The following is a 20,713-nucleotide window of genomic DNA, read 5'->3' on the forward strand; positions in this document are numbered from 1 at the left end:
CAGTTGCAGAACGGAGGGCATGGGTAGGCCGACAGACACAGATTACAGATGAGATATAGGGTGGTGCAGAATAGTGGAGGGCTTTGTGGGTGAGAGAGATAAGGGATGATTTAATGGTATATGAGAAGTATGACATAGAGCTATAGTAGGAGTGGCGGTCCAGGCAGGAGGCTGCTATTCTGTCACTATACAAGGCCCAGAGATGACCACATAGTGCATCATAAATACTTATCGGTCCACGTTACTGTCTATTTGCCTCTTTTCTTCTTTCTGTCCCATCCCCTATATAAAAACAGCCCATACTCACCGACAGGTCACTATAACAGCACCTTTCTGAGATGTTTCTCGGGTGCTAATGTGAGATTATTATGTCACATGAGCGCTGCTGTCTATCAGTGGCCAGTGATCGGCTGCAGCCGTCACACTTTCATCATATGGAATAACTTTGTCCGACTGAATTGTGAATCCTGTAGCAGATGAGCGGCCTGTGATCGGCTGCAGCGCTCGCCTGATATAACAATGCCACATAGTATGGACATAGCTGGAATGGTGCCTGTCCTGGGGCCAGTATGGGTCTTTTACATTTTGCACTGTAGCATTTAATGGGAAGCCGTTATCACAAAATGACTTGTTGTTTAAATCGGGTTTTGTGTTGCATGTATTAAATAAAAATCCACTTTTATTTTATTTTCATATTACAATCTTAAAAAAAATATTAACCTTGCAATTTTCACACTGGCCACTGGGGTTTTTGAGTCTCATACTTCCTGTCATATCAGGAAGAGTTTACAGAAGTTTTCTTATGAGCAGTGTCAGGACTACAATTAGAGCTGATAACATAGGACCCACCAATCACAATAGGTTATGTCACAGCTCACCTGCTCCCCCTCCCATCACAATCACCTTAGCACATGCTTATTAGATGTTTCAACATAAAAGATAGGGTCGAGGTTCGACCACTGTGGCTATGTGCACGTGTTGTTTCCTGAAGCAACAGAACGTTAAGAGTCTAAGAAAAAGTCCCAGTGGCCAGAATGAAAACTGCAAGATTTATAGTTTACATTTTTTAAAGACATGATTTTGATAGACAAGAAAAAAAATATAAACCTTGCCAGAAATGTAAAAAAATATATATATATCTTTCATACAAGTTTCTGATGGCTTCTCTTTAAGGAACCGCCCAATGCTCAGTGGACAAACCCATTAATTAAAGTCACAGTTTGACTCTCACCATTCTCAGTCAAAGCGTAGAACCAGGCGCGATTGTTCATTCCCACAGCAACATGGTACGGGCCTAGCGCCACAAAATTGGGCTCCACTTCAACTGAAACTGTGATTGGCAGTTCCTAAGTAACGAGCAGATTAAACATTGGGAGTCACAACATGATGAAAAGCGGCAACAAGCGGCTGAAGAGACGACATTCCATTCAGTGGGGGGAGGAGGAAGAATGCGCAATTTTTTTGTGCTCTGTATGAATTGTATAAATGGGACATCAGCAAGTTGATGATGACGTTTAAAACATTTAAAAAAAAATGGCATACACCTCAGAACAGAATAAAGCAAGTGTGAACAGGTGCATAATATACAAACAAGAGAATACAGCAGAAGGCAGGATGACATATATAAATATATACACATTAGACATATGAAATTTGATCTGATTACCGCTATATGGAATATACCTGTAAAAATGAAGATACTTAGCAAATAAATTGGCCAATTCATGAGAGCCCATAAGCCACGACAAGGCAATTCATGAGAGCCCATAAGCCATGACAAGGCACCCATCTTTGATGGGAACCTAACCTAATATCATGCCTCTCCAGGGTTAAAAGCCTACAGACTTAAAGGGCAGGTAGTATCCAGCATTAATCAAAAACAGTGGCGGGGATGTGAACATATTATTCGAGCACGACTAAAGCCCCCTTCACACATAGCGAGATCGCTAGCGATCTCGCTACATGTGAAACTTACCTCCGACCGCCCCCCCCCCCCCCCGCTGGATATCACTAAAAACGCGAGATCGTCCTGGTCCATTTCTCGTCGTCGGCCTCCTGCTGGCGACGACGAGCGACTCATGGACACAGGAGGAAGTCGTCATCAGAGCTGCCGTCTGACAGGTAAGAGCGATCGCCAACCGCTGCTACTTCGCTGGTGAGATCTGCCTGTTTGGCAGCTCACTAGCGACCATTTAGCAATGCACCAGCGATCCTGACCGGGTCGTATCGTTGTCGGGATCGCTGGTGCATCGCTAAATGTAACGGGACCTTAAGTCATTCGCTCAGCACACGAGCATGCATAGATAACGCCTTTCCGAGCATGCTTGCTCATCACTAATCAGGGCCCTTTTCTGACTCTGTACCGCTCCCATCAGCCTAAGGCTATTTTTGATTGGATCCTACCTGACCTTTAAATCTGTATACCACCCATTCAACTCATCGTGGGGCTTTCACGGATGTAAGCGTTATCACTTATCCAGTGGAAGGGTAAGAACTTCACTAGGTTGGAATACACCTTTATACCATACTCCATGTTTTGCACACATATTATTAACCTGACAATATAAAGAAGGTAAAACGGAACGTTTCATTACCCCTTCCACCAGACTGCACACGGTGACCTCCAGCAGGGAGGTCAGATAGGCGATCTTTGTGCCACTTGTGTCTCCGAGGATAGGGAGTTTGGTTAAGAAGACATTGAGCGATCCTCGCTGTGTGGATACAGCCAACAACTGGCCGTCGTCTGTCCAAGAAAGTTTATCTAAACCTAGAAAAGAAAAAAAATATGCTGGGGAGATATCTGATCTTCCGCTTGGTAATACGTGCTCTACAGACAAGCTGTATGGCCCAGAAATGACACATCAATAGACTACTCAGCCTTTTAATACACACATTTTTTTATGTTTGACACTTTGCATGGTTTTTGCTTTCCAGATGTTTGCGACCAATTCATCAATTGCGGAGTTTTTTAAGAAGTAGCAAAATATTTGCCAAATAGTTCTTCCCCCCCCCCCCCCTCCTAAATGATTAAATGTGGAATGGAAATTTTTTACAACTTTTGCAACATTTTAGTGGAACCTGCTACTCTTTGTTCTTAAAAGTCATAAAATAAAACTTAAAAACAAAAATTTAAGGGCAGCTTTGATTTTACGCAACCTCTTGAGCAGCATGAGCCATTTTCAAGCGTCTGGCGCAAAAAACATCAACCACCTGTCTGTCTTGATACCAGTGTACGGGCACGCGGTGTCGGACGTCTGCCATTGATTCCTATTGTAAAAATATACTTTAGGATTTTACTGTTCCTTTCTGCATAGAAAACTACAAAGTAAAAATACAGGGATTTTTGTGTACTCACCGTAAAATCCTTTTCTCCGAGCCAATCATTGAGGGACACAGGACCATGAAATTGACTACCTTGCTTGATCAGTCTTTGAGGCCTCTGGAGTGGCGCTCGGGTGGGCCTTTGTTGGGGAAGGAATTTATTCTTCCCTCCGGTAGCGTCAGAAATGTGTTGGTCCAATTTCTCTCCAAATAAGCGACCACTTTGGTAAGGCAGAGAGGTTAAAGATCTCTTGAAAGTGGAAACTGCTCGCCAATCTCTGAGCCATAGGGCCCTTCTGATGGAGACAGCATTTGCAGCTGCCTTTGCAGCACAATTGGCTGCATCTAACGAAGCGTTTACAACGAAATCCCCGGCTTGAGCTATCTGACTAGCGAGGTTGGCTGCTTCCGGGGGAAGATTGCTGTCATGAACGGCTGTGATTAAAGCCTCTGCCCAAGCGACCATAGCTTTAGCCACCCAAGTCGTGGTGAAGGATGGAAAGAGCGTCACTCCAGAGGCCTCAAAGACTGAGTGAGCAAGGTAGTCAATTTCATGGTGCTGTGTCCCCCAATCAGGATTAGGAGAAAAAAAGTATGCCTGGCACATGCCAGCCTAGCATGGTACAGAGGATGCTTTTTAGGATTACCATGTCTTACGGTTTCATCAATATACAATTAAGGGCTGGTCCAACACGAATAGTGACTTTCATATTACACATCCACCTATTTTAATTACTAATCTAACCACTTTCTAATGATTAATTGGGTACAGTTGTACAATGCAGGATGTGCTGTAAATTTGTTCATAAGAATTTAGCAACGTTTTTGGATCTATAATCTAGGTGCTCGCGTCCCCAACGGTCTGGCGACGTCCCCGACATGCGCAAGGAAGTCATGTTCCGTTATTAAATCACGACAAGACTTTTTTTCTGCTTTTGTCTTATTTATTCATGATTGATGTTTATAACATGACTGTTTACTTATGTTTTTTTGTTTGAATTTTATAATGTCTATCCATAGAGTTGTTGCAAACCTTGTGTATACGTCAGAAATCAGATGACCGTGCCAACCACCTGCATCTAGTCGTGCTTGTATTCACTCTCATCTAACACAGCACCTTGACAAAGGACGCCTGAGTCGCATCTGAAACGCGTCGCATTGTCCGTCCACCTCTTCACCTTCCCCTTTATGGATTTGTCATTTTAAAGATTTCCAATAAATTAACTGTTTTATAAACTGGAGCTGTAAACACATCTATCTTCATAAAATTCAGCATCAGAAGCATACAAAAGAACATCTAAACAAGCCTGATGCGTTATGGAAACAAGTCCTGTGGACAGGTGAGGTTAACATAGAACTCTTTGGCCACAATGATCATGAAGGAGAGAAAACAGGGCACAGAATTTCAGGAAAAGAACATCTCGCCAACCATTAAGCATGGGGGTGGATCAATCATGCTTTGGGGTTGTGTCGCAGCCAATGGTACAGGGAACATTTCACAGGTAGAGGAAGGAATGGTTTCAATCAAATTTCAACAAATTCTTGATGCAAACATATCATCTGTAAAAAAAAGCTGAAGTTGAAAAGAGAACGGCTTCTACAAATGGTTAATGATCCTAAACACACGTCAAAATCCACAATAGATGACCTCAAAAGGCGCAAACTAAAGGTTTTACAATGGCCCTCACAGTCTCCTGATCTGAACATCATTGAAAATCTGTGGCTAGACCTCAAAATAGCAGTACATGCAAAACAACCCAGGTATCTCACAGAAATGGAAGAATTTTCCCAGGAAGAATGAATGAAAGTCCCTCAAAGAAGAATTGAAAGACTCTTGACTGGCTACAAAAAGTGTTTACAAAGTGTGATACTTCCAAAAGGGGTGCTACCAGGTACTATTCATGCAGGGTGCCCAAACTTTTGCATCGGCCCAATTTCCTTATTGTACTTTTTAAAATGGAAAAGATGAAAGTATATATTTTATTTTGCCTAAAATACAAAGGAAATGTGTCATCTTTAACTTTAGCCCTTTTAGAGATCATTTCATCTTCAACTTGCTTAACTGTTCACAATAACAGTAATTTTGACCAGGGGTGCCCAAACTTTCACAGGCCATTGTAACCATACAAGTTAAAAAGATGGATTTTTGGTTCTTACCGTAAAATCTCTTTCTTGGAGCCTTCATTGGGGGACACAGAATACCATGGGTGTATGCTGCTGCTGCTAGGAGGCTGACACTATGCAAAAACAAGAAAATTAGCTCCTCCCCGGCAGTATACACCCACCGACAGGCACCAAGCACCTCAGTTGGTGAAAAAGCAGTAGGAGAAGCAACAAGAAAAACTCGAACCATATGTACCAACCCAACAAGGGACTCTAAGACCCAACACGGTACAACTGAAACAGGGAGGGTGCTGTGTCCCCCAATGAAGGCTCCAAGAAAGAGATTTTACGGTAAGAACCAAAAATCCATCTTTCTTTATCGCCTTATTGGGGGACACAGAATACCATGGGACGTCCCAAAGCAGTCCCAAGGGTGGGAACAGCAAAAAGGAACGAAAGTAACCGAAAGGCTCAGGTCGGCCGGTGAGCCACCGCCGCCTGCAGAACCTTCCTACCAACCACAGCATCAGACGAAGCCTGGGTATGAACCCTGTAGAACCTCGTGAAGGTGTGCAAAGATGACCAGGTTGCAGCCTTGCAAATTTGCATGGCCGAGGCCTGGTGACGAGCAGCCCACGAAGCCGCCACAGCCCGGGTGGAATGAGCTCTTACTCCCGGAGGGGGCCGCTTTTCCTGAAGACGATACGCTTCCAGAATGGTAGAACGAATCCAGCGAGCGATTGTGGATTTGGAAGCCGGAAGGCCCTTCTGGCGACCTTCAGAAATGATCAGCAAGGAATCGGACAGACGAAAGGAAGAGGTCCTGGCAAGATAGACACGCAGGGCTCTAACTACGTCCAGTTTGTGGAGAGACTTCTCAAGAGGATGAGATGGAGCCGGACAAAAAGAAGGAAGGACGATATCCTCATTGATATGGAAAGCGGAAACCACCTTTGGAAGAAAAGAAGGAACGGGCCTGAGGACGGCTTTGTCCTGATGGAGAATGAGGTAAGGGGAACGACATGACAAGGCCGCCAATTCAGAAACTCTTCTGATGGATGAAATGGCGATCAAAAAGGTGACCTTCCAAGAGAGAAGGGACAAAGGAATGTCCTGGAGAGGCTCGAACGGCGCCTTCTGGAGCGCGCTAAGGACGAGGTTGAGATCCCACGGGTCTATTGGCGAACGATGAGGAGGAGCCACGTGGGAAACCCCTTGTAGAAAGGTCTTGACCTGTGGTAGAGAAGCTAGCTCTCTTTGGAAGAGGATAGAGAGAGCGGAAACCTGGCCCTTGAGCGTACTGAGGGACAGACCCGCGTCTAACCCAGCCTGAAGAAACCCCAGGATAGACGGGATAGAAAAAGACATTGGGAAGACTCTTTTATCATCGCACCAACGGAAAAAAGCCTTCCAGTACCTATAGTAAATGCGGGAAGAGGCTGGTTTCCTGGCTCTGATCATAGTTTGAATAACCTGACTGGACAGACCTGATTCCTTCAGAATTGCGGTCTCAACGGCCATGCCGTCAAATTCAGAGACTGAGAATTCTCGTGGTAAAGGGGGCCTTGCGAGAGAAGGTCTGGACGGTCCGGAAGCCTCCAGGGAACGTCCGCGAGCATGTTGACCAGTTCCGCGTACCAAGGCCGTCTTGGCCAATCTGGAGCGACTAGAATCACTGGTACGCCTTCCGATTTTATCTTTTTGACCACCCGAGGGATCAATGCCAGAGGCGGGAACAGATACGGAAGTTGAAACTGGGACCACGGAGTCACCAGTGCGTCGCATGCGACGGCTAGAGGGTCCCTGGACCTGGCTACGAACTGCGGCACCTTGCGGTTCATCCGAGATGCCATGAGATCGACATCCGGGGTGCCCCAACGGTCGCATATCTGAGAGAAAACCGCGGGGTGCAGGGACCATTTGCCGGACGCTAGGCCCTGGCGACTCAGAAAGTCGGCTGCCCAATTTTCCACCCCTGGAATATGGACGGCGGAGATTGTCGGAACGTAACGTTCTGCCCAGCGTAGTAACTTGGCCACTTCTGACATTACTTGTTTGCTGCGCGTGCCCCCCTGATGGTTTATGTACGCCACGGCCGTGGCGTTGTCCGACTGAATACGGACCGGCTTGCCGGAGAGGAGGGGCTGCCAGTGAAGAAGGGCCAGGAAAATTGCCCTGATCTCCAAAAGATTGATTGGAAGGAGAGACTCCTGTGGCTTCCAGCGGCCTTGGGCCGCTTTCTGATGGAACACGGCTCCCCATCCTAGAAGGCTCGCATCGGTGGTGATGATTCGCCACTGAGGCGGAAGGAAGGACCTCCCTTGGAGAACTGACGCTGGCCGTAGCCACCAAGTGAGAGACTGCCTCACTCTGAGAGGAAGCCGAATAGGACGGTCCAAGGACCTCGTGGTCTTGCCCCAGGCTGAAAGCAGAAACAGCTGGAGGGGGCGAAGGTGAAACTGCGCAAAGGGCACTGCTTCCATGGAGGCCACCATCTTCCCCAGGACCTTCATGCAGAACCGAATGGGAATGGGAGCAGGCCTCTTGAGAGTTCTGATGCCCTTGGACAGAGTTGTAAATTTTTCCTTTGGAAGAAAAACACGGGCTAGCTCCGTGTCGAATTCCATACCCAGAAAGGTCAGACGCTGGGTGGGGATCAGAATGGACTTCTCCTTGTTGACCAGCCAACCTAGGCGGCTGAGAGTGTCCAGGGTTATCTGAAGGCTCCGGAGACAGTCCTGGTGAGACGAACCCTTGATCAAAAGATCGTCTAGATAAGGGATGATGAGGATCCCTCTGGAGCGAAGGATGGCCATGACGGTCGCCATCACCTTCGTGAAAACCCGGGGCGCTGAAGCTAGGCCGAAAGGGAGAGCTGTGAACTGAAAGTGGTCTCCCTGAAACGCAAATCGAAGATACTTCTGATGTTGCACACATATTGGAATGTGCAGATAGGCATCCCGAATGTCCACCGAGCAGAGAAATTCCCCGGGCTCCATGGAAGCAATCACCGACCGAAGAGACTCCATCCTGAAATGAAGAATCTTCACGTGGCGATTGAGCAATTTGAGGTCCAGAATTGGACGAAGAGAGCCGTCTTTCTTCGGGACTACAAAGAGATTGGAGTAGAACCCGGAAAACCGTTCGTCTGAGGGAACGGGAACAATGACTCCGGCGGAAAGAAGGGAGGAAATGGCCTGCAGAAAACCCGGAACCTGGGCCCGCTGTCGCGGAGGCCAAGACCGGAAAAACCGTCTGTTCGGGAGTGAAGCAAATTCGATTTTGTAACCGGATGCGACGAGTTCTCTGACCCAAGCGGACAGCAAAGCATCCGCGAAAAAGGAAAGTCTGCCGCCCACCCTGTAAGAAATTCCAGGTGGGGATGACCCGTCACTTAGACGAAAATCTGCCGGAATTGGCTCCTGCAGATCTGGAATATTGTCCTCTAGATCTCCAGCGAGGAGTGGGTTTGTAGGAAGGTTTCCTCTGATCCCGCTCCCTGGTGACAGGCGGCCGATCCTGTTGAGTGGCTCTCTCCGTGGCAGAGAAGGGACGAAAGGGCCTGAATGGTCGAAACCCCCTTTTGTTGAAGGGACGTTTTGGTCGAGACTGGGGAAGCGAAGTACTTTTACCTCCAGTGGCATCGGAAATTATCTGATCCAGCTTTGCTCCAAAGAGCCTAGAGCCATGGAATGGCAGATTGGTAAGCGACTTTTTCGAAGTAGTGTCCGCATTCCATGACTTTAGCCAAAGGACTCGGCGTACAGCTACTATGTTGCTGTTAGCCCTTGCTACGCAGCCGGCCGCGTCCAAGGAGGCGGCCAAAAGGTATTTTCCCGCCTGGTTAATCTGATCTGCAAGATCTGCCAATTCGTCTCGAGGAGCTGACGCTAAGATGCCTCTGCGAAGAATTTTTGCCCAAGCGGAAATGACCTTCGCCACCCAGGCAGATGCGAAAATAGGGCAGAGAGAGGCGCCAGATGCCTCAAAGATAGACCTAGCCAGAGATTCAATCTGCCTGTCAGTAGGATCTTTGAGCGATGCCCCGTCTGGCAGAGAGAGCACCGTTTTAGAGGCTATCCGGGATACTGGAGGATCTACCTCTGGAGCCTTGGACCACTTTGAGAGCAGTTCTGCGTCAAAGGGGTACAGAACGTCCAAATACTTGCGGCCTGAGAAGCGTTGCTCAGGGCGCTCCCAGTGTTTGGATAAGGTAGTATCGAAATCGTTGTGATTGGGAAAGGTTCGGGACGGAGGTCTGGCTCGTCTAAAGAGAACCGAGCTTTCCTGAACCGGAGCCTCATCCTGTTTAAGTTTTAGTGTTTGGAAGATAGCTGTAATAAGACTATCGACCATGTCCCGCGTTTTAGAAACGCTGTTCCCCTCTGAGCTAGCTTCCGAATGAGAATCATCGCCTGACTAAAGGCTGTCATCCGAGGAAGGAGAAGGAGGCCTGGGAGCGGAAGGGCCCTGCGAGCTCGAAGACGAAGTAGACAGAGCCCGCTTCCTAGAAGTCCTTCCCTGTCTGTCTCTCTGAAGGTCGCGGTCAGGTGCGGACGACTCACCCCGAGAGGTGGTCGGGGCAGAGGTGGCTGAGGATAGCTGAGGTAATCGTTCTAAGACCTGGACCAGCGACTGTGATACTTTTGTCAAGTCAGAAACAGACTGTGACATTGTAACGGCCCACTCCGGGGGGAGAGAGGGGGGGAGAGAGGAGGGAAGAGCGCCCTCCGCCCGGGACTCTGTGCGTTCCTGAGATGCTGACATAATGGAAGGACTGCAGGGGGGGCAGAATGGGGACGACTGACCCGATGCCCACTTCTTTTTACAGCGCGCACAGGCGTAATAGGTAGCGGTGGGCCTGAAGCAGAGATCCCCTGAAGGGTTGGGCATAAGTGAATGGCCGCAGAAATTAGGGAATAACTGCCGAGGAGAGCTAATCCCTGTCCCAGAGCCGAGCCTACCGAGATTCTGTGCGAGCAGCAGAAGAAACGCCGAAGTGTCCCCCAAGCAGCGCAGGAAGGTAGTGAAAACCCAGGAAATCCTTGTGCTGGAAGATGGGGGCGGAGCTTAGCGGCTGCGCAGTGATTGGCTAACGGCGACGGAGAGGGCATGGCAGAAAGGGGAGGCTGGCATCTCAAAGAGAAAGAAGCCCTGTGATGGGCTAGAAAAGGCGCGCTGAAAAGAGCGCGCTCAGGAAGGGAGGAGGGAGCAGAGAAATTCCCCTCGCTGAGGGGAAAGTGAAAGTAAAAGTGACGGCGCCGCAGCCCCATGCCTACCCCGACATACCGCGCTCAGGAAGCAATATGACAGCGGTCCCCTGCTTGCGACGCTGCTGCGGTGAGTGAAGGGATCCCCAGAGTCTCCCTGACTAGAAAAGGGGGAGGGAAGGGACGCAAACAGCTGTGTGAGCGCGCGGCAGGCAGAAAGGGCGGGAGATTCAAAAACTGTGGACATGTAATCCCAAGGTCCAACTTCTCCCATGCACTGAAGCCTATGCGGGGCCGGAGGGAACGTACAGGCACTTACCTGACGTCCCTGAAGAGGATGACCACAGGGGCCCACGGGGAAACGGCAGGCCGCTGGGGGGAAGGGAGTCCTCTGTACCCGCATCCTGCAGAAGACGGCTTGAACCACCTGCGATCGCCGTCTTCCTCTCAGCCCTGTCCCGAGAGAGGGGTGAGGAGGGGGATTCGGCAAGGACCAGCCACCTGTCCACAACCCTTATCACCGGAAGGTGATAGGGAAAAGTCCTGCCTGCGGTACTGAGAGTTGCGATGTGGGTGACACCACACTGCTCGCTCAGCCGCATGATATAGGAAATCAGGGTGATAAGTATACCCTGTTTCCCAACGGAAAAAACCTAAAAGATAAAAGAAGAAAGGATTAAAAAGTTCAAACTAAACCCTGAAAGGAAAAATTGGATTAATAACTGCGGATCTGGGGAGATCCCGGTCCGCCTCCTACAGACACTAAGCACAAACTGAGGTGCTTGGTGCCTGTCGGTGGGTGTATACTGCCGGGGAGGAGCTAATTTTCTTGTTTTTGCATAGTGTCAGCCTCCTAGCAGCAGCAGCATACACCCATGGTATTCTGTGTCCCCCAATAAGGCGATAAAGAAAAAAAAATTGTCGGTGGTGAAGCCGCCGCAAGATCCAATATCAAAAAAGACTGCATATGTTTTCCTGAAGCATTTTCTGCTTGAAAAACTTGGTGGGTGTGCCGACATCTAGAAGACGTTGTGTACACATACCCTAAAGTGCAAAAAAAAAAGTGCAATTCCACAATTTTTTTATTTTATTTACTATGTTCACTAAATGCTAAAACTGACCTACCATTATGATCTCCAGGTCATTACCAGTTCGCAGATACCAAACATGTCCTTTTTATTTAAGTGGTGAAAAAAATTTCCAAATTTGTAAGAAAAAGAAAAGTTTCCATTTTCCCTGTAGCGTATCCATTTTTCGGGCTCTGGGGCTTTGTTACGGCTTATTTTTCAAGCCTTGATCTGATGTTTTTACTGATACCATTTTGGTGTGCATACAATGTTTTGATTGCCCGTTATTGCATTTTATTGCAATGTTGAGATGGGCAAAAAAAAACGTAATTCTGGTGTTTTGATTTTTTTCTCTTTACACTGTTTACCAATTGGATTAATTTATTTTATATCTTGATAGGTTGGACATTTATGAAAGTAGTGATACCAAATGTGTATTTTTTTATTTTTATATTTCGAATGGGGCAAAAGGGGGAGGATTTGAACTTTTATGGGGGTTTTTTATTCTTTTAATATTTTTAAAACTTTTTTTTTTTCCTTTTTACTGGCTTCAATCCCCTTAGGAGACTTGAAGCTACGATCTTCTGATCAGTTGTGCTACACAAAGCGGGGCTATGTGTAGCACAAAAGCATAAATCATGATCTCCTATGAACTCCGGACAGGGGCTGGCGTTGATAGATTTACAATGACAGGCACAGGGGTCTTCTGCAGAACCCCGGCTGTGATGACAACCCATCTAACCCCTTCGATCACTTGACAGGGGCGCCAATGGACGCGACTTGTGATGTGCTTCTGCCCGGAGCTTGTTAAATGCCGATGACAGCAGCGTTTAGCTTGATAACAGCCATGGGTGGATTGCGGATCCACCCGCGGCCTTTAGAGGCAAGACAGCTGATCAGATCAGCTGTCATGTGCACGGAAAGATGCAGGCTCAGCGCCGGAGTCCGCATCAAAGGCAGGGAGACGACCTTGGACGTACTTATATGCTCACACTTTAAAACACTCCAGATTCCATGTAGGTCATCAATGGGTCTTATCACACAGAAGCCTGTGCTTGTACAGACTGTCCCACAATAAGCAGGTTACCTTTAGTTTCATCATCCAGGGTAATGATGGCGTACATTTCTTTTAGCTCAGTCAAGTCATGGATTTTTATGCTGCAATATAAAATGAATATTACCAGGACGCACAGGTCTGGAAATAACATGATTTATGGTAGGTGCTTTGCGATGGTGGAACGCAAGAATCGTGAATGATTTTGTAGGGGACATACAAAATTGAGGGGCATTTTGGGGAAAACTCAGTGATTCCTACACCAAGTCTCTGACCTGTTGTCACCACAGGAAGCGGCTTTGTTCAGAGACTGTGAAATAGCGATGCTCGTCAGGTTATCCTTGTGGTTGCTCGCCTGGAAGAGCTCCTGACCGATCTCACTCATGTGTGTGGAAATCACCACAAAGAATCCCAGAGAGAAGCCAATCATGATATATCCGTCACCATACCTGCCAAAAGAAGATGTCCACAACACGAAAATTAGAGATTGGAGAAGTGGTAGTACTGTGTAACACCAAAGGAAATCTTTCAGTAAGAGCAACCCCTGAAATTGAATAAATGGTCATGAAGGCCTTTGAAATATAAGTCCATTGACACCTATATTTCTTCTAAGAGCTCTGGGTGTGACAGAGCACATGCCGGGCCTCTGCCTCCCGAGATTGTTTCCCAGAACCAGCTTATTTAGCTTGAAGCTCACAGGGCGATGTCAGGCACAAGCATGGAATTCCGGCAGTAAGATATCAGTCAAAGTAAAGAGGCTGGTGCTGGGTGGGAAAATCACCTCTAGAGGCAGAGGATAGTAGAAAACAGCACTACTAGGTCATACAATCTTCAGGTTTTATTAACCCCTTAGCGACAGAGCCCGTTTGCAGCTTAATGACCAGGCCAATTTTTACAATTCTGACCACTGTCCCTTTATGAGGTTATAACTCTGGAACGCTTTAATGGATCCTGCTGATTCTGAGACTGTTTTTTCGTGACATATTGTACTTCATGTTAGTGGTAAAATTTCTTCGATAAGTCTTGTGTTTATTTATGAAAAAAACAGAAATATGGCAAAAAAATTTAAAATTTTGCAATTTTAAAACTTTAAATTTTTATGCCCTTAAATCAGAGAGATGTGTCACATAAATTTCTTAATAAATAACATTTCCCACATGTCTACTTTACATCAGCACAATTTTGGATGCAAAATTTTTTTTTGTTAGGAAGTTATAAGGGTTAAAAGTTGACCAGCGATTTCTCATTTTTACAACAAAATTTACAAAGCCATTTTTTTTAGGGACTACATCATATTTAAAGTCATTTTGAGGGGTGTACATGACAGAAAATACCCAAAAGTGGCACCATTCTAAAAACTAGACCCCTCAAGGTGCTCAAAACCACATTCAAGAAGTTTATTAACCCTTTAAGTGCTTCACAGGAACGAAAGCAATGTGGATGGAAAAAATTAACATTTAACTTTTTTTTGGAAAAAAATTACTTCAGAACCAATTTTTTTTATTTTCACAAGTGTTAAAAGAGAAAATCAACCACAAAATTTGTTGTACAATTTCTCCTGAATACGCCGATACCCCATATGTGGGGGTAAACCCCTTTTTCAGCACACGGCAGAGCTCGCAAGGGATGGAGCACCGTTTGACTTTTTCAACGCAGAATTGGCTGGAATTAAGATCGGATGCCATGTTGCGTTCGGAGAGCCCTTAATGTGCCTAAACAGTGGAAACCTCCAACAAGTGACCCCATTTTGGAAACTAGACCCATTAAGGAACTTATCTAGATGTGTGGTGAGCACTTTGAACCTTCAAGTGCTTCACAGAAGTTTATAACGTAGAGCCGTGAAAATAAGAAATCCATTTTTTTTTCCACAAAAATGATCTTTTCACCCCCAAATTTTTATTTTTACAAGGGTAACAGGAGAAATCATACCCCCACAGTTATTATGCAATTTGTCCTGAGTACGCTGATACCCCATATGTGGGGAGGAGCCACTGTTTGGGTGCATGGGAGAGCTTGGAAGGGAAGGAGTGCCATTTTGGAATGCAGACTTTGATGGAATGGTCTGCGGGCATCATGTTGCGTTTGCAGAGCCCCTGATGGGCCTAAACAGTGGAAACCCCCAACAAGTGACTCCATTTTGGAAACTAGACCCATAAAGGAACTTATCTAGATGTGTGGTGAGCACTTTGAACCTTCAAGTGCTTCACAGAAGTTTATAACGTAGAGCCGTGAAAATAAGAAATCCATTTTTTTTTCCACAAAAATGATCTTTTCACCCCCAAATTTTTATTTTTACAAGGGTAACAGGAGAAATCATACCCCCACAGTTATTATGCGATTTGTCCTGAGTACGCTGATACCCCATATGTGGGGAGGAACCACTGTTTGGGTGCATGGGAGAGCTTGGAAGGGAAGGAGTGCCATTTTGGAATGCAGACTTTGATGGAATGGTCTGCGGGCATCATGTTGCGTTTGCAGAGCCCCTGATGGGCCTAAACAGTGGAAACCCCCAACAAGTGACTCCATTTTGGAAACTAGACCCATGAAGGAACTTATCTAGATGTGTGGTGAGCACTTTGAACCTTCAAGTGCTTCACAGAAGTTTATAACGTAGAGCCGTGAAAATAAGAAATCCATTTTTTTTCCACAAAAATGATCTTTTCGCGCCCAAATTTTTATTTTTACAAGGGTAACAGGAGAAATCATACCCCCACAGTTATTATGCGACTTGTCCTGAGTACACTGATACCCCATATGTGGGGGGGAACCACTGTTTGGGCGCATGGGAGAGCTCGGAAGGGAAGGAGTGCCATTTTGGAATGCAGACTTTGATGGAATGGTCTGCGGGCATCATGTTGCGTTTGCAGAGCCCCTGATGGGCCTAAACAGTGGAAACCCCCCACAAGTGACCCCATTTTGGAAATTAGACCCCCTAAGGAACTTATCTAGATGTGTGGTGAGCACTTTGAACCCCCAAGCGCGTCACAGAAGTTTATAAACGCAGAGCCGTGAAAATAAAAAGTCTTTTTTATTTCCACAAAAGTGATTTTTTAGACCCCAATTTTTAGACCCCCAAAGTTGGTAAATAGTGGAAACCCCTCAATTCTTGCTCCAACCCTAACCCCAACACACCCCTAACCCTAATCCCAACCATAATCCCTAATCCTAATCCTAGTTCGCCCTAACCCTAGCCCAACCCTAACCCTTAACCCTAGCCCAACCCTAACCCTAGCCCAACCCTAACCCTTAACCCTAGCCCAACCCTAACCCTAGCCCTAACCCTAGCCTAGCCCTAACCCTAGCCTAACCCTAACCCTAACCCTAGCCTAACCCTAACCCTAGCCTAACCCTAACCCTAACCCTAGCCTAACCCTAACCCTAGCCTAACCCTAACCCTAGCCTAACCCTAACCCTAGCCTAACCCTAACCCTAGCCTAACCCTAACCCTAGCCTAACCCTAGCCTAACCCTAGCCTAACCCTAACCCTAGCCTAACCCTAGCCTAACCCTAACCCTAGCCCTAACCCTAGCCTAACCCTAACCCTAACCCTTATGGAAAACTGAAAAAAAAAATATTTTTTTTATTTCATTATGTGTGCCTATATAAGGGGGTGATAAACGGGGGGGTTATGTACTATTTTTATTATTTTGATCACTATGATCGTTTATCATAGTGATCAAAATAATGAATGGAATCTGCCAGCCGGAGCCAGCAGATTCCCGGCGGGCGCACTGCGCATGCTCCCGCCATTTTCAAGATGGCGGCGCCCATCGGATGACGCCGGCGGGCGCGGGACTACCGGGTAGGGACGGAGGACAAGGGAGAGGTACCAGGAGGGGACCGGGGGGATCGGGGACCCTATTTCTCTCTCCTCTGATGTGCGATCACATCAGAGGAAAGAGAAATTAAATGTAAAATCGCGGCTTTTTTTTTTTGCGGTCGCCGTTATAGGGTTAATAACGGCGATCGCAAAAGCGGGGGTCGGTAAAAACCGACCGATTCATGTTCTCTGGGGTCTCGGCTACCCCTGGCAGCCGAGACTCCGGAGAAAATCCGACACTGGGGGGCGCTATTCACTTAAATCACAGCGCCGTGAATTAACGGCGCTGTGGTTTAAGTACCCTTAATTACCGCCGTTAAAATGCGTATCGGCGGTCGTTAAGGGGTTAAATATCAAATAACATATTAGGACATTGGCAGATTTTACATCTTCTGACGCATTTTGGTTCACAAATGGTCCTTAGTCATACCAAGTCACTACGCTATGATTATGTGATCCAAAACGCGTCAGAAGATATACCAACACCCTATGTCCCATCGTGTTATTACATCTCTATATATAAAAGTGAATGTATGTATGTGTGTGTGTGTGTGTGTGTGTGTGTGTGTGTGTGTGTGTGTGTGTGTGTGTGTGTGTGTGTGTGTATATATCACCAACCAATCACGAAGCATCTTTCATTTTACCAGAGCTGTTCAAAAGAAGCTGAGCTGTGATTGGTTGCTATGAGCAACAGTTTTCCTTGCAACCAATCACTAAGCATCTCTCATTTCACCAGAGCTGGTTAAAAGTAGCTGAGCTGTGATTGGTTGCTATGAGCAAGTTTTCCCACTTGACAACACCTCAGCAGACACTGACATGGTGGGAAAAATCTAGCATCTTCGGGAACATAAGCTCCCAGCCATTGTCTGCCCTCAGAAAGCAGCAGAGAGCACATGACAGAAATGAATCCCCCGTCCCTGCCCATATCCCCATCACACATCCTCCATCCCGTAGGCACATCTTCCCTCTTAAAGGGATCATAGGTATGGAAGTCAGAGCAAATCCATCCAGGGCTTTGGTTTTGACCCCAGGCCTCTCTTAAAGGGATCCCTGGTATGGAAGTTAAGACCGTTCCACTCCGCTCTGTGGTTCTGACCCCAGGGTCTCTTAAAGGGATCATTGGTATGGAAGTTAGGGCAAATCCATCCAGCGCTCTGATTCTCACCCAACTTGCATACTGGGGATCCCTTTAAGAAAGGCCTGGGCCTTTCTTAAAGGGATCCCCGGTATGGAAGTTAGGACCGTTCCACTCAGCGCTCTGGTTCTGACCCCAGGCTGACGGGATGATGTGGGATATTAGGGGTAGTAGTCCGGTGGCTCTGGCTGATGGGATGATGTGGGATATTAGGGGTAGTAGTCCGGTGGCTCTGGCTGACGGGATGATGTGGGATATTAGGGGGAGTAGTCCGGCGTCTGATGGGATGATGTGGGATATTACAGTACAGTATAAGGGCCGCACATGGTGCTCCATATAGTACAATGGCCACACACAATGCTCCATACAGTATAAGGGCTGCACATGGTGCTCCATACAGTATAATGGCCATACACAATGCTCCATACAGTATAAGGCCCACACATGGTGCTCCATACAGTATAATGGCCACACACAATGCTCCATACAGTATAAGGGCCGCACATGGTGCTCCATACAGTATAATGGCCATACACAATGCTCCATACAGTATAAGGGCCGCACATGGTGCTCCATACAGTATAATGGCCATACACAATGCTCCATACAGTATAAGGCCCACACATGGTGCTCCATACAGTATAATGGCCACACACAATGCTCCATACAGTATAAGGGCCGCACATGGTGCTCCATACAGTATAATGGCCGCACACAATGCTCCATACAGTATAAGGGCCGCACATGGTGCTCCATACAGTATAATGGCCATACACAATGCTCCATACAGTATAAGGGTCGCACATGGTGCTCCATACAGTATAATTGCCATACACAATGCTCCATACAGTATAAGGCCCACACATGGTGCTCCATACAGTATAATGGCCACACATGGTGCTCCATACAGTATAATGGCCATACACAATGCTCCATACAGTATAAGACCCACACATGGTGCTCCCTACAGTATAATGGCCACACACACACACACAATGCTCCATACAGTATAAGGGCTGCCCATGGTGCTCCATACAGTATAATGGCCACACACACAATGCTCCATACAGTATAAGTGCCGCACATGGTGCTCCATACAGTATAATGGCCACACACACAATGCTCCATACAGTATAATGGCCACACACACAATGCTCCATACAGTATAAGGGCCGCACATGGTGCTCCATACAGTATAAAGGCCCCATATAGTGCTCCATACAGTATAAGGGCCGCACATGGTGCTCCATACAGTATAAAGGCCCCATATAGTGCTCCATACAGTATAAGGGCCGCACATGGTGCTCCATACAATATAATGACCTCACACAATGCTCCATACAGTATAATAGCCCCACACAGTGCCCAATACAGCATTATGGCCCCACAAAGTGCTCCATACAGTAAAATGGCCCCATATACTGTAGTCCTCTGAATGGGCCCCACATAGTGAGCCACACAGTATAATGGGCACGGCATGGTGCTCAGTACACTTTTAATGGCCTCATATAGTGCTCCATACAGTATAATGCACCCCACAGTCCTCCATATAGCATAAGGGCCTCACATAGTGCTCCATACAGTATAATAGGTCCAACATTTAAAAAATAAATAACTCATCTCTGCCCGATCCGCTGCTGTTCTGATCTCTTCATGGTAACTTCAAATCTTCTGCACACCTTGGTACAGGGGGGGATGTTGTAATGACGTAACAATGCCCGCTGCACTGAGACGTCAGACGCAGAGGGAGAATGATGGGAGAGGAAGCGTCAGCTTACACTCCCTCCTCCATCATTGCTTTCAACTGTATTAGCATTTAGGATGTCGATATAGTTGAAAGTGCCGGATAAATATACTCGGGGGACCCACCCGGCATCCCGGGACAAATACACTCACCCTGCGTTGCAGATATGGCCCACAGGCCAGAGTCTGACATGTGTGTTCCAGAGGCAGAGGCTCCTTCAGTTCTCAGTCACATCCAAAGCACTTAATGCCTCATTTGCATATGAATTAAAATGCTAATTTCGTGGGTATGCAGCAAAAGATAAAACATCTAAAGATGTCAATGGATTTACATTTCAAAGACCCGCATCTTTAGATATGTAGTGTGGAGGGGTTGCTCTTGCTGACAGATTCCCTTTAATATTTGCTCCTTGCATCTACATACCACCACACCTTTAAAAACTAACAAACACTGGTATGATCCATGTCTGACCATGGACATAAACCAATAAGTCATAAAATAAGCATGAATCTTCCCATCCACCAGTAAAAATAATTATTTCTGTAATTTATATAAATATTCATCTAAGGACATCAGCACACCACGTCAGTCTCTAATATTAAAGGGGCTATCCCATGAATCATTTTCATCGCAAAGTGCCATAATGTGGTTAACACCGTTTTCACAGGAGGTTTTTTTTTTTTTTTAATTCCTTGACCACTTGGTGCTGCTGCTAACCTGCTGGGGGTGGAGTCTAGACAAAATCAGTCATCATCTCCCTCTGGCAGCTGACAATATATTCCCTTTCTTACTTCTCAGCCATACTGCCATGTTAGTGCACAGAGTTTGCTCCAACCCTGACGAGCTGGAGAGAAAGATATTTCTATTGGTTGCTCGGCAGATTTCAGAGGAGACCAACTAACCATGTGTTGTCCAGCGCAGTAGGTAGAAGTTCATACTAGCATACACTTTGAACACTAGGTGGCGCTAAACTAATATCTTTTCACTGGATCGTTTTTTTGTTTTTTTATATGTGTGTAAATGGCAAAAAATGTCATTTTTCTGTTTGCATCTAAAGGCTAAAAATATATTTTGATTATATCCAACTCTCATGTCATGTTAGAAGAAGCTTAATATTATTATGCGGTCTTCTAGTACATGAACGGTTTTCTGTCTCATTTATTGAGGGAAGTTTCCACCTTTTTTTTCCCCACTTTTTCAAGATTTGGGGGAGATTAATGTTCTGTTAACATTTACATTGTGTTTCCTGATTATTTAAA

General features: G+C 46.4%; 1 protein-coding gene across 2 annotated transcripts in view; it reads right to left on the bottom strand.

Moving 5' to 3' along the window:
• Positions 1–20,713, bottom strand: part of WDR19 (WD repeat domain 19) — a 107,658-nt gene that overhangs the window by 70,777 nt on the left and 16,168 nt on the right. For both annotated transcript variants that reach the window (XM_073561079.1, XM_073561080.1), the window contains exons 9-12: positions 13,031–13,204; positions 12,789–12,859; positions 2,595–2,767; positions 1,232–1,346 (exon numbers count right to left, since the gene is read on the bottom strand). In XM_073561079.1, coding sequence (XP_073417180.1) covers positions 1,232–1,346; positions 2,595–2,767; positions 12,789–12,859; positions 13,031–13,204 — 533 coding nt within the window. The remainder of the gene's footprint in view (positions 1–1,231; positions 1,347–2,594; positions 2,768–12,788; positions 12,860–13,030; positions 13,205–20,713) is intronic.

Source organism: Dendrobates tinctorius, unplaced genomic scaffold (genome assembly GCF_039654945.1).
Source record: "Dendrobates tinctorius isolate UK_male_01 unplaced genomic scaffold, ASM3965494v1 ptg000314l, whole genome shotgun sequence".
NCBI classification, from domain to species: domain Eukaryota; kingdom Metazoa; phylum Chordata; class Amphibia; order Anura; family Dendrobatidae; genus Dendrobates; species Dendrobates tinctorius.